General features: G+C 39.1%; 1 protein-coding gene across 12 annotated transcripts in view; it reads right to left on the reverse strand.

Moving 5' to 3' along the window:
* LOC130929923 (receptor-type tyrosine-protein phosphatase F-like) overlaps nucleotides 1-15,285 on the reverse strand; it is a 464,805-nt gene that overhangs the window by 35,298 nt on the left and 414,222 nt on the right. For 8 of the 12 annotated variants that reach the window (XM_057857556.1, XM_057857554.1, XM_057857557.1 and 5 more), the window contains 2 exons: nucleotides 12,414-12,446; nucleotides 10,760-10,857 (listed from right to left, as the gene is read on the reverse strand). In XM_057857556.1, the coding sequence (XP_057713539.1) occupies nucleotides 10,760-10,857; nucleotides 12,414-12,446 (131 nt within the window). The remainder of the gene's footprint in view (nucleotides 1-10,759; nucleotides 10,858-12,413; nucleotides 12,447-15,285) is intronic. The other 4 variants (XM_057857561.1, XM_057857562.1, XM_057857564.1 and 1 more) reach the window with 1 other exon arrangement.

Consider the following 15,285-nt stretch of genomic DNA (forward strand, 5'->3'; position numbering starts at 1 on the left):
ACGGGTAATTAAAAACAAAAAGGTCAGGAAGAGTTATCATTTTTATTTGCATATTTTTAATTGTTTTTTTTCCTTACAACATAAAAAACATTTAAAATACAACAGTGTTTTTAGACTAAAAACGTACACTTCAATGTAACGATCAAATAACTGATTGTGTGAAGTTTAATATAAGCATGGGCATTTTTTTAGGATGTCGTTTGTGGACTTTTCTCAGTTGGATTTGCGCTGTGTGAGGGTCCTGGGGTGGGGAAAGGGGGTGGTGGGGGTCGAATTAGTGAAGGTGCAGCTGCAGCACAGCTGCTAGGTGACGATCGATAGCAAATAACAAGAGACCGGGTGACATTATTGAGCCGGGGGATAGGATGCCGTCGCACATTCCTAGCCAATCAATATGTATGCGGTCCAGCTTCGTCTGGAGACAAATGATGCTTGGCGGGAGGAAAAAAAAATGTGTGTGTGTGTTTGGGGTCTGGGTGAGTTGGTTAAGAACACTTTGATAGCACATGACCTAGGATTAAATTTAGGTTATTTGATATACAATAGTATTTAGGTTTGGTATATAATAGAGTTGTCCGATAATGACTTTTTAACCGATACCCCGATATATAACTCAAAAAATCCAATACAGGTATCAAGTGGTATCAGGTGGAGAAGACAGAAGTGATCATTTTTGGGCCAAAAAAGGAAAGGTCAAAGATAACCAGGCACCTTAGCACAATGTCACTTACAGCTACAAATCAAGTTAGAAACCTTATTATTATTGACTCAGACCTAAAATTTGATAGCCATCTAAAGTCCGTCACTAAATCTGCTTATTACCACCTAAAAAATATAGCCAGAATTAAGGGGCTTCTGACTCAACAAGACAAGGAAAAACGTATGCATGCATTCATTTTCAACAGATTGGACTATTGTAACGGTATATTTACAGGTCTTGATCAGAGGTTGCGCTAGACTTTTTCGTTGTCTGTCATTTTGACTGACAGGGTCATAAAAATCCGGTCATAATCTATTTTTACCCGTCACTTAAATTTTTAAAATGATGATAATGACATTGTGGTGACCCTTTGTTTGGCATAATTCACCTTCCGTACTTGTGTGTCCATTTGGCCGAGCGCGTTACCGGCTACGACACAGTCACGTGACAGAGACACTTAAGAGCCGCGCGCGTTCCGGCTTGAATAGAGAGTTCACAGAGAGCAGCAGAGCTACAGCGGCTGGACACAGCAATTCGAGCTAACAAGACTCTTAACATTGCATACCACTTCAACATATTCAATAGTATTTAGTTTTCATTCATTTTAAATTAATATTCTGTCCGAACAAGCTTAACAGAGAATCCACACCGTGCCATCACACATCAAGCAGATGAATATGTAACTTTTTCTCCGCAGTGACAAAAACAGCTGACTGTGGCCCCAGTAGGTAGGCTACAATATGGAACAATGAAGTTAACAGTTCACCTGCTGTGGCCTGAACGGAGTCTTACACCTTCCTCCTGGTGCGCATGGACTTGAATTGCGTGCCCGCTTGAGCAGTCCCTGTTTTTTCACCTCTTTTATCAACACCATCGTCGTTTTGGGGCTTTTTGAAGAAACTTCGGACACTCAGTTGCCTTGACATTTTTCTGAGTAGGGCCAACGACGTCATGCATCAAGAGAGACAATAGCTAATTAATATGCTCACTCACCACCCTTTGGTCTGGGGTGTGAATTGCAACCTGTCAAAATGACAGGTGGACTTCAGTTTTTTCCATCACCGTTTTAAAAAAACCGGTCAACGACGGAAAATATTCGGTTAACGCGATCCCTGGTCTTGATAAAAAATCAGTCAGGAAGCTGCAGCTAGTACAGAATGCTGCAGCCAGAGTCCTCACAAATACAAGGAAACTGGACCAGGTTACACCTGTTTTGAAATCGTTACACTGGCTTCCAGTGAGTCAAAGGATAGACTATAAAATACTACTGCTTGTGTACAAAACACTTAATGGCCTTGGACCAAAATACATGCTTGATTTGTTAGATTCCTATTAAACATCAAGACCCCTAAGGTCATCTGAAACTGGTCTCCTGTATGTTCCAAGAACAAGAACCAAGCAGGGTGAGGCAGAATTTAGTTACTATGCTCCTCATCTCTGGAACAAGTTAGCTGAAAAAAACGCTTTTGTTTAGCACTGCATATCCATAACTGTCTATATATTTCAATCGTTTTGCTTTCTATTCCTCTTGTGCTTATCTGCATTGCTGAATTCAATTATTAGCAGTAATAGTAGTATTTATTATTTATTTATTTATTTATTTATTCTATTTGTGATTAAATGTGATTTTTATGTATAATTTTATTTCCTTTTTGAATTGTCTTTGTTTTTACGTTCTATTGATTTTAATGTGATTTTTATTATCTTCATGTGATGTAAAGCACTTTGAATTGCCTTGTGTTGAATTGTGCTATATAAATGAATTTGCCTTAACATATTATGGCTAATTGTATTGTGATGTCCCACTGGATTCTTTAATAATGATAATGCTCACATAACAAATCCCAAGCATCTCAGTTTGGAAACATCAAATGGTCAAAAGCATAACTGCTATGCTAAACTGTGATCAGCGCTTGTATTGTACAAAGGCAGAAAGCTTGTACATTCAAATTGAAGGGCAACATGCATATTGGCCCCAAACCGATAATAAAAAAAACAATGTTACCAATAATATTACCCGATAACATATTAAAAAGCTTTTATCGGCCGATATTATTGGCTACCAGTGTTGTTTTTGTCAACGATGATTATAACCAAACTATTTCGTCAACGAACAATTTTTTCATGACGATGACGAGACAATAACGAGCAAAAACCGTGTTTTGAAAGACTAAAACACAAAGAGCCGAATGTTAGTTTTCATCTGATGAGACGAGAACGAGACGAAAATGCGCAATAGTTTCAGTCACATGTTCACAATATGTCTCGTTGTGTCATTCGTGTGACAGGCTGCAACCTCCCCCCCTCACCAGTGAATTGTCCTGTCCAGGCTTGCAAACACGGTAAGATTTGTTCTCTTATTTGGCCATTCGCTTTAGCATTAGGCTAATGCTAATGGTGAGCTGAGCGTCATCTTAAACTCTTGGACATTTAAAAAAAAAAAAATTATATACAGATGGCTGCGTCCAGTGGGTATACAGGTAGTCCCTTGTTGCGATGTACCCGACTCATGTGATTTCGATTTTATGACGCCAGAGACTCTGAGATTTTGTCCCCAGTCGTTTTTTTAATTCACTTGCATATTTTAAACTTTTAAACAAATTACGTCACAGTAAAAAATTTGGCGTCTGTAAAAAAGTGGCGGATATCTACCTCATAACTATTGCTTAATTGTATTTTTTTTTTGTTACTGTCACATTTTACCCGATATGTTAGATGTCAAATAATCGATCCAAACTAAGAAAAATGGAAAATTAACTTTTAAAAGGGTAACTATATGAACAAAAAAATCTTAACCACTCCTTGTTGTCTGCGATTTCTGCATCGCGACCCTTCTTATATCACCATGTTTCACCCATAAAATAAAAAAAAAAATCAAGCTGTGGCCATTCGCAGCTGTGTCTTGACACTCAGTGATACATGTAGCATGGAGTTTTTGGATTGAAACAAGGTAAGTACGTGATAATATTTCGTTAAAATGGTGGCGTCTTTAATTCTGCTCTCGCGTGCTCTCGCCTCCAGTTAGGGTTTTGCCGTTTAAAAAATATATTAAAAAAAAAAAAAGCCTTCCTGTTCAAAATTTTTCTTCCCCCAGAAAATTGAGATTTTAAGCTTTCCAATGATGTATCACAATTGCATCTCGGACAGTTTTGAAATTTGGCCAAATTCGGGGTCTTAGAGCGGAACTTGAGTGTTTCCGCCATATACTGTATATACAGTATATATTTTTTAAAATGACATTATTTTCTTGTGATCCATTTCGGTCAAAAGTGGCCTAAATGCTGAGTAGATGGCGACGCTGACAAAACGCCAAGAGTAACCTCGTGCGGCGGCCAGGCTGGTGCGCCATCTGCCGGGCTGCGGAGGTGGTCTATCCTTTGTTTCCTCTCTACACTAGTCATCATCAAGTTGGGCCGGTTGGCCGCCGCCATCATCACGTGCCACTTCCTGGCCAGCACTGTGTCGTTTACACGAACATGCTGTGAGGCCAATGTGCCGTTTTGGAGGTGCTTGTAATGCGGTTAGTGAGCCGTCATTGTTTTATTAGCGGTATTAGGAAAACTGGTAGCTCTATTAGTCTGTCTATAAAAGTACTCTTAATGCCTCCAAGTTATATTTCCATTGCTTTTCCACTCTGGAATATTTGTAGTTTTTCAGTTTTTATGTATTGTGCAAGATGGTGGTTAATAGAGCTGGGAATCTTTGGGCACCTAACGATTAGATTACGATTACGATTCAGAGGCTCCGATTCGATTATAAAACGATTATTGATGCACCCCACTCATTTTTTTTTTTTTTTTTTTAAATTTGTTTTGTACATTAGTTCCAAAATTGTTCAAAAATCCTCTCAGGCTAAACCAAACTACTATTTCAATATCAAGTTAACATATAGCAGTAAACAAATATACAAAAATAATAGTAAATAAAAAACTCCAGTCCCCATTCTATATCAGCAGCTTTAAACTACTTTCAATTAATTTAATGTTGTGAATCAACTGTTAAAGTTGTTAAAATTGCTCCTGTTATTCCATAATTTCTCTTTTGTCTACTTTCAACATGTAAAAGTTTTTAAACTATTTTAAAGATAGATTCAAGTGTATATTTTACCGATTTAGGAGTATTTTAGATAAAAAGTTAATTAGGTTCGCTTGGAAGGTTCGCAACAACAGCCTTGCAGGGAAGTGTACTGCTTTAAGATGGCGGCCGTTACTAACGCCCGCATCTAGTTTTTTGTAGATGTGCTGGTAACGATACCGAAGCTATAATGCATCTAGTCCTATATAAATGATATCTACCGTAACATAATATGGCTTGTAGCAGCTTTTCGGCAGCAGTCAGGTATGTTGTTGTTTTTTTTTTTTTTTATCTCGTGGCATGAGTTGAGCTAGAGCCGTGAGTTGAGCATTGGCGTTACCCGAGGGGCCGGGTAATGAGAAGCATGATGTTTAGCTACTCTCGCTCCGTCCCTAATTGCGTACCGAAGACCGCGCGGCGCGCTGAGTGTGTCGTACTTCTGCTTTACTTGGCATATTTCAATAATCGGAATTTGGATGTTTGTGAATCGTTCTCGAATCTTCCACGGCCGAATCGCGAATAATCTAAGAATCGGAAATTTTGCACACCTCTAGTGGTTAATATGAGTAACAAAAAGATGTCACGTGTTATTAACATGCTCTTATAGTTTACAATGACCTTGACCCCACAACAGATAAATTCAATTTCCATTGTATTCTATACGATAAAAAAGCTGTTTCCAAATGTGAACAAATTGTTGTTTTCAACAGGGCAAAGAAAAAAAAATCTTCCCATCATCCTTCAATCATTCCAAGCGGTCAATCAGTGGTACACGAAACAGATTGAAACGTCGGAAAAAATAAATAAAAAACCAGAACGTTGGTGTTTTTCTGTACACGGGACATTTCCTCGCTCGCTCTCCAAAGCAATGTGCCACTTTAAATGCTAATTTGCCCTGCTTCTTTTTATTGAAGAGGAGAGATAATCCCTCGCCGAGTTGCATCACAGGATGCGAGCATCAAGACGCGCCACGATTGCCTTTGCTTCGTTACCACCTGCTAGTTTTGTATACACACGCGCACAAAAAAAGAATCAAATGCAGCTTCGGCTCTTAATGTAATTAAGCTGTCGGGACGGGATCAAAGCGGCAAAAACTTTGTAGAAATGTGTGCTAGAACGTGAACAACTGTGGATATAGTAGGGGATATCGTAAACTCTGGAGATTTGGGTTGAATACAAGCAGATTTTTTGGTGGAATTGACTTTTGTTAATTGCTTAAAATCACTTTCATACCACGTTTCTGTGCTTGAGCCAAAGCAATAAAAGTATTTTTTTAGTGCCACCTTGTGTCACCTTGGTCGTGTTGTTCCATTTATGGACGGTAGTTCTTATCCCCTTGTGCATCTGTTCTTTTAGTGGTTCTTGAATGCACACTCATGTTTTTCTTCCAATGCATTGATGAATAGCTTGTGTACCCTCCTGTGATTATATGTGTTCCCTATACTTAGAGTGTAAAAGCCAAAAGGTATGTTTACCAATCATGTGATTGTCACATCAGTGTGTTTGTTTCCAATAATTCTAACGTATATTTGGTCTCATCATTCGTTCATGATTGTGTACATGCTAGATGCATGATGTTAGAGATTTACTGATGATGATACTTTGTTTCGTTACAAACTGCCACATGAATTGAATTACTCAACAGCAACACGGTTCAGTATTTGCGCACCCAAAAGGCATTAGTGCAGTGGTTCTTAGCTGGGGTTCGATCGAACGGTGTTCTGCCAAAATGTGCATCACCGGCGAAACGTGCTAAAAGAGGCAAATTTGACATCCAAAGTACTACCGTGCGCTTTCATCTTGTTATGTTTAGATGCATACAGGTAGAACATACTAAAGATGCCTTGAGAAAATATTTAAAAATAGTAATATAAAATAAGGGTGGTTTAAATATGCTAGGTGACTAATGTGCTCAACAGATCAGCAATCTGCTCTAAAGTTACCACAAGAAAACACAATGCTTAAAAGTATGAGAGGGAAACACATGCAAAAAGTATTTAGAGGCAATGAATATATATATATATATATATATTAGGGCTGTCAAACGATTAAAAATTTTAATCGAGTTAATTACAGCTTAAAAATTAATTAATCGTAATTAATCGCAATTAATCGCAATTCAAACCATCTATAAAATATGCCATATTTTTCTGTAAATTATTGTTGGAATGGAAAGATAAGACAAGATGGATATATACATTCAACATACGGTACATAAGGACTGTATTTGTTTATTATAACAATAAATCAACAAGATGGCATTAACATTATTAACATTCTGTTAAAGTGATCCATGGATAGAAAGAATTGTAGTTCTTAAAAGATGAATATTAGTACAAGTTATAGAAATGTTATAATAAAACGCCTCTTAATGTTTTCGTTTTAATAAAATTTGTAAAATTTTCAATCAAAAAATAAACTAGTAGCCCTATTCTGTCCTCAATGTGTGTAAGTACACAAATTGACAGATAGCGAACATAAGTTCCAAAAAGAAATCAGACGGTGTGGCGAAGTTGCATGGGCTTTACTGAAGTCATCTCTTTTTGACAGGAGCACGTTTCTTGTATTTTTGTAAAACTGAAAATAACAAGGCAATGCGTCAATAACTTGCATAAATCACAAAATAACATAAAATGTACACACACGTGTCCATTTGAGCAGTAGCACTAGCCAATTAGCTCACAAGCATCTAACAATGTAACTGCATTTCACCATATATGTGAACAAATTCAAATACACATCATCAATAACTATCTAATGCTCATGAATATAAACAAAGGAGGAATATAACTCACAAACGATGCACGTATTAGACACAAACAGTGTGATGGGGCTAAGAGAACTGCCACTGAATACTGGATGCGGACGTTAGCTGGTCTGAATAGCACTGTCTATTAGTGTGAGTTCGCGTCGACATATAATCACGTCAGAAAAGCGCGCCGAAACCCAAATAATCAGCTGCACTGAATCGCCAGCAGAGGGCGACATTACGCCAGATAACATATGCAAGTCACACCCAAGCGCCAGCAGAGGGCGGAAAAACTCCATAAAATACAATTAACAAGTTGGCCTTTCACTGTACTGACATTTAAATCTGTCTGAGCGGGCCTAGTGCGTTAATTGCGTCAAATATTTTAACGTGATTAATTAAAAAAATTAATTAACGCGCGTTAACGCGATAATTTTGACAGCCCTAATATATATATATATTATATTAGGGCTATTATATATATATATATAAAATGTGTTTCTAATAACATATTTTAGTAAGAACAATTGTGGCTTATGAGAGTCTTTAAATCCGAGGTTGCCTTTAAGAAACGCAGAGCCCTTTTTTGTACACTGACAAAATCTAGGCAAAGTGACGTTTTAGACCAGGTTTTGGACTGGTTTGCAGGCTTTATTCCATTTCTTTCAACTGCTATCCCTCTATCTAATGGGAGGAGAGATCAGTTTGCTCAGTGGAAGGTTGACTGGCACCTAGTATGAGGAAGTATAACAGACCTACAGACAGCGTGGACTGTGTAGATATTTAAAAAAAAAAACAATTTGCGGAATATTACACCATGAAAGTAGTATGTGATGCAAAGATGCGAAAATTAGAATGTAGACATGAAACATAGGACTTTACTATCAGTTGACAAGACCGCTCCCACAAACATTGCACCACGCCTTCCCATTGGGGGCTGACCCTGGCTTTCGCTGTGATAAACTCAAACACACGCTGCGTTCCAACGCCTGATTTAGGTGGAAAAAGGACGAACGTTTCACAGCATACAAGCAGGCAGGAGTGTCTCAAGAGTGATTTGGTTGAGGATTCAAGGTAATTACGATACAAAATAGCCCTTTGAAAAGTTATGAAAAAAAAAGGATGGAAAAAATGTGTGTGACTTTGGCTCAAAATATTTATGTAAAATGAATGATAACAGCCTGGTTTTTTTGCTTTCCACCAATAATCTAGACTGTTCTATGTCCATATCTAAAAAAATTCAGGGATTTACACTCGAAAAGCTCTTTGTTTTGTGATAGCCACCACGTTGGATTTACACAATTGCATAATTTTAGCTTGAAATATTTACGTAAAATGAACGATAACGGCCTGTTTTTTGCTTTTAACCAAGAATCTAGACTGTTCTATGTTCATATCTATAGCTATTGCGGGATGTACGCATTTATTTACAAGATTTTTCAACTGAAAAAGCTATTTGTTTTGTGATGGCCGCCATGTTGTATCCATACTAGGAGTGGGAACCTCTTGGTACCTCAAGATACGATACGATTTACGATACAAAGCTCACGGTAACGATGATCTGACGATATGGCGATACAACGATTATCGATACGCTGGTCAGGAAATCATTCTAGGATATTCTACAAACAACTAATAAACAGAAAAACAAGCTTCTGTTGTGAATTGGAATGAGTACATCACTAGTAGACCTCCAATCCACTTGAACTGGGAGTGTGGCAGCGAATGAACATTCCATCCCTCCCACTTCAAACGGATTGAACGTCTATGGCCGTCAGTGGTAGCCAATGCCAGGCAACGAGGTAATTTTGAGCCATTTAAGGTCATTTACCTGTTGATGTTCAGTTACTTCCTAATGATTTTGGGGGTATTTTATGGGTCACTTCCTGTTTATAACCTGGGAATCACCCAAATGAATAGGCAGTGCCTCAGACTCAAAAGGAAATGCCCTGTAAATGCCCTAAAAAGAACTGCAAGTGACCTGTAAATGCCCAGAAAATTGGACAGAATGACTGTGAATGCTCTGGTTTTGAATGAACGAACGTTCCCAGTCTAAATAGATTGGGCGTCGTGCACTGTCAATTCAGCCTTAGAGTTAAATAAGATGGTGGAAGATTTTGGTACCAACATGTTGGTTCCTTTTTATTTTTTTCGACATTGACACCTTTTTAAAACGTTATCTCGATTAGTGGCAGGAGCATATCGATAACCTTTTGGGATACAAAGTACCACGATATAAAACCCTTTCAGTATTTTATCACACCCCTAATCCACAGTACCTTACGTACATAGTTTACGTTTAAATGATCAGGCAATTTTTGGCCAACTGCCCATTTTTGGGCAAAAAAGTAGTAATTTAGACATTTCTTCATCCATAAATGTTTTTTTTTCTTTGCCTTTTACGTGTTTTGTTTCATGCAACATTTCAATTTTAAAACGACGAGGGCCAGATAGCCGGCAAGACGTGCCTCTGTGATGAGGCAATAGTAACATCGGAATTAAACCTGAATAAGTTGTGATTGTATATAAAAGAAATGCAAATTTTGCTTTTGTTGAATAAAATTAAGATGATTCTGCATGATTTCCTCAAGTATTCAGTTTCTGGTGAGAAAATTGAGTGATTTATTAGCTGTTGAAAACTTAAAAAAAACTAAAAAGATAAAATAATAATAAGTTGCTATTTTGGGCAAAAACTTGATATGTTAAATATTGCTATTGATCCTGAAAACATAGGTGATTATTTTCTGCATTTTTTAATACTTGTATAAGAAAAATAATGGGAATTTTATTAGAGAACGACTCTGAATTTTTTGATGTCGCTGCTCATGGAGACTCAAAAATGCCTAAGAGAGGTGCCTTTTTTCGGTTTTAGGTCGCTAACGGCTTTGGTTTGGAAAATATTTGAATTTTTGAAAATAGGCCCCCTACGGCCCCGTCAACTGATAGTGAAGTCTATGCATAAAAACAAAAAAAGGAACAGTGTGAAATTAAATAAGTTTCATTTCATTTTCCATCGTGAAAATCAACAGCAAAAGGCAAAATTCTTTGAAGTAAATTGGAAATCTGGAAGAAATCTGAACACGAATTCACAGATGTTATCGTTCTAGGTTTTGAATTCGGAAAAAATGGCTTTATAATAAGATTCCGAAGAGTTCGGTGAATGCACCTGTGAAACTCGTGTTGTTCGGTACTTTTAGCAAGGTTAAGAACCACTGCATTAGTGCATTTTCTCTTACCTCGTACTCCTGAGAAAAGCGCAGGCCGTCGTTGGCCTTGAGATGCTCGATGTGATCGGCCAGGCCGGCAACGGGAATGGGCGGGTGCTCTCGCATCCCTGTCGGAAAAAAATCAGAACAACAGTGAGAATGGGTGTATTTCTGCATAATGTCGCGAAATGGGGCGGGACCGCGAGGCTGTGTTGATGCATCAGTGTGACAGTAGATGGCGAGCCAGGACACAGGTGGATGCGCACGAGTGACTGTGGGGTGGGAGGCATGCTTCCGTGGATGTGTGAGGCTTGGAAACAGACGTGGCTCTGGAGAGAGAGCGAGCAAGAACCCTGCAAGTCTCAACGGATCAGTCACGCTCTTATTTCACAGGAAGCGGGGGGAAAAAGTGACTGGTCACCCGCCAGAACTCATTTCTTTGAAAATATCTCTTCTTACAATAGAGCATCCTTTGGCGCAGCCTAGAGCGCCTGGCCTGGATTACTTTCAAACAACCTCGCCGCACCCCTGTTGCACCCCCCTCCAATTCGCTCCTGCTGTTTTCTCGCGTTATTGGGGTGATTTATTGCTAATCTGTTAGCGCAAATTCCCTCATGCGCCTTTGATCTAGGCTTAAAACACATTGCCCGGAAAGTAGTGAGCTCACGAAGACGGCGCAGAGTTCATCATCAATCCTGCGTGTCACCTTGACACCACTCAAAGATACATCAAAGGCATTTTATCTTACCAAAATAAACACTGGGAAGCGCTAAAATATGAAAAAACAAAGAGGAGAGGGCAAACTGAGCGCTCGCGTGTATTACATGCGGTTTATGTGATCACAAATACACTTGCTGCTTTACCAAATCACCAAGCTTTCTGAATACACAAAGGAGCTGTTATCCAACTTGTTAAGACATCCCATTCATTCATTTTTATGATAATCACATTTGCTTGTCACAAAGCATGCAAAAATTAACTCAGGTGATGGGCTACAAAATAGTGCCAGAGATTCGCACATGGACCCCGCATTAATTTGCCAACCGGGCTTCCCTTCCATTACATGTTTACTCGCTAAACAAATACAGTGCAGCCAAGCTTCTGGCTAGTAAACATTATATGGCAAATAATCTGCTTTTGGCTGAATTTCAAAATTGCCACCTTGTAGGAAACAGCTTTATTACCCGAAGCATTCAGGCACCCAAAGCACATTGACTGCTAACGAAGACCTCTCCACACCATGGCACCTGAGCAATGAATCCAATTAATAGCAGCACATTAACATAAGCCGCTCTGTGGCCAGACAGGTCTTTTACATCCACAGTGCAGATGAAATGGACGGTGAAGACGGAAAATAGCCGAATGCGTGTAGAACACATGTCAGCTCAGCTAACGATTAAGTCCGCTGCTTCCGTTCAGTGCTAGTGGGCTACATATAATGAAGTGGGGGGGTGGAGGAAACACACAATGGGTTCGCGTGAGAAACACATTTGACACCTGTTTCCACCAAGCAGTACAGTTCGGTAGTTATTTCTTTGCACAGGGAAGACTAAGAGTCGATTGTGTGTTAGAAAATCACATCTTCCGGGAATGAAATTGTGGACTAAAGCACGGCCCAAAGGGTTTAACTGAACTGTACAACTGTGGCGGAGGGCGGGGGGCTTAAGTGACATAGCTGACTAACTTGGCGTGTTGGGGCTGCGGTGAGAGCTGGGACCTGTAGAAGAAAGAAGAGTCAAGGAGGAAGGAAGAAAAGAAAGAAGAGGAAGAGTTGCTCAATGGCAACATTCAGGATGATCTCAGTATAGGTTATAGGTCAAACAGGGTTTCTAGAGTTTTCCTCAAGTTAAATTTAAGACATTTAAAGACCGAATTAAGACCATTAAAAAAAAAAAAAAAAAAAAAAAACTAATTTGCTCCCAAAAACGTATAAATACGTTCTATTTTTAATTGTTTCAGTGTCCCAAAAACGTATTTATACGTCTTTTACGTTTTTTTTTTTTTTTTTTTTTTTTTTTTTTTTTTTTTTTTTTTACAAGAGGCATCTCTAGGTTCTGTTGCACCTAAACTGCAATGCACAATGCTCAAAACTCATTTAAAATTGCCTTGGCACAGCCAGACTATTCTCCCTGTATTTTTCAAACACTGCGAGAAATTGTCTGGGACCCTGCCAATTAATGGCCTCTCGAGCAAGGTACAAAATCAATCGTCCAATCAGATTCTTTATTTGCGTGACGTGTTCTTAGCGAGTAACGTCACTCTTGCGCGCCTAAAGTCGTGTCTACAACAACACAGATGGTGAACGGGAGAGCCGAGAATATGTTCCAATCCGCGGTAAAACCAGTTTTAAATGACCAAAAACACATCGAAACAAGTCATTGACAACAGTCAACATGGCTCGCGCTAGCCATTTTGAATAAACTTCTCCATTCTCCGTTCACGCTAATTACTTGTCGCTTTAACGACGTCACGTCTGCCTGTCGCTGATTGGTCCACTCCGCTGTTTGTTTGCTGTGGCTTGCTCCGCTCTCGGAATTTGATCCGCCGGACGGTCGCTAGACTCAATCGCTGGAACAGTGGTGAGTCTGGTATACCAGGCAACATTTTAAAGCAATAAAAGTCCCAGCATAGACTTCATAATTGTATTGACGGGTCAATTCAGCCAGCCACTGTGCAACGCCATCAAGCAGAGGGCCAGGCATCCAATCCGCTTCAGTTATTCGCACTCGAGCTGCGACACATCCAGCATTCAACACTGGATTTAGGATAAAAGTACGAAAGCTGTACCGCATACAAACAGGAAGAATTGTCTCAGGAGTGATTTGTTCGAGGATTCAAGGTAATTATTATGTTTTTCGTACCATGCATACATTTTACAAAGTTGTTAAAAAAAATCAATGCGAAAAATTAGCTGCTACGGCATTGGCATCACAGTTTGCAATATTTACATAAAATAAATGCTTACTGCATGTTTTTTTGTTGTTGCTTTTAACCAAGAATCGAGACTGTTTTACGTCCATACCTATAAATAATATGGGGATTTAAGCATTTATTCACAATAATTTTCACCGGTAAAGCTCTGTTTACATCAGGCGGGCGCTAGCTACATTCACTAACAGACTAGCATTGTATTTTAAGATATTTACGTAAAATAAATGCTTACTGCACCTTTTTTTTTTGCTTTTAACCGAGAATCCAGACTGTTTTACGTCCATATCTAAAAAGAATTCAGGGATTTAAGCATTTATTCACAAGAATTTTCATCTGAAAAGCTCTGTTTACATTAGGCGGCCGCTAGCTACATTCACTATCAGACTAGCATTGTGGTTCGACATATTTACGTAAAATAAATGCTTACTGCACTTTTTTTGTTTGTTTTGCTTTTAACCACGTTTTTGTTGTTGTTGTTGCTTTTAACCAATAATCGAGACTGTTTTATGTCCATGTCTATAAAAAATTCAGGGATTTAAGCGTTAACTCACAAGAATTTCCTACGAAAAAGGCTCTTTGTGATTCCACTAGGTCAGCTTTGACGGCCTCGCCAACAATGCAGGCCCCCTATTTATCAGCCCCGCGCCCCATGTCCCGTCAATACATTATGAAGTCTATGGACCCAGATATGAAAATTAAATACTTTTTCAAGACTTTATAAGGTAATATTTCCAAATGAATAAATTCAATGCTTTTAAGACTTTTTAAGACCCCACAAACCTGTCAAAGTAATGGAAAAAAAGTTTTGAAATGGATAAAATTGTTCTTATTTGTTTCATACAACCCCAAAGACTGTTTTTAAATCCACTGTATGTTAAACAAAGTAATTTGTTGCTGGAGCACTTATAATCAGGGCAGGAACGTTCTCCCGCTGTGAGACAATCAAGTCAAGAAGAGTGAGAAATGGCAGTCGATGACTTGTACAGTTTAGTGACTATTTGACAATAAACGCCTTTGTTGAGTCGACGCAGGAAAAGAGAGAGCTAAATGTTGACGTTCTGGGAAAGGAAGAGGGCGTCAGAGTGTGAGAGAAAAGAGCGAGAGGGGGCGAGAGAGAGTGAGAGATTATCCTTCAGGGGGGAAAATGGAAGACAAAAGGGAAAAAGAGGTGGAGTGGGAGGAGGGGAGAACAGGGATCCTTTAGAGCAGCAGTGCTGCTTAATTCCTCTGCAGGGGTTCAAAGAGGCTGTGTGCCTGTGTGTGTGTGTGTGTCAATGTGGTCTCTAATAACCTGTAAGAAGGAATGCAGACACACACGCATAAAATGTGTGTGTGTGTGCAAGTGTTTGTGTCTGTTCCCAGGTTGACATTTTCTCTCGGCTCCATTGTTCCCTCCACCTAGCTCACCTTGACATCAGAGGCAGCACGACTCATTACCAGTTCGGTGGGGGTTTGAAAGCAGCTGATGAAGGGAGGGATGGAGGAGAAAGGAAGGAGGAGGCTGAGGTCAGACACCTCAACAAAAACCCTCCCCACTTGGCTACTTTGCCCCAACAATGAAAAATAAAAATGCTTGGTTTAAAACTTTGTTTGATCCTATCTAGAATAGCTACAACGGAGAAAAA

The sequence above is a fragment of the Corythoichthys intestinalis genome, chromosome 14, assembly GCF_030265065.1.
Source record: "Corythoichthys intestinalis isolate RoL2023-P3 chromosome 14, ASM3026506v1, whole genome shotgun sequence".
NCBI lineage: Eukaryota > Metazoa > Chordata > Actinopteri > Syngnathiformes > Syngnathidae > Corythoichthys > Corythoichthys intestinalis.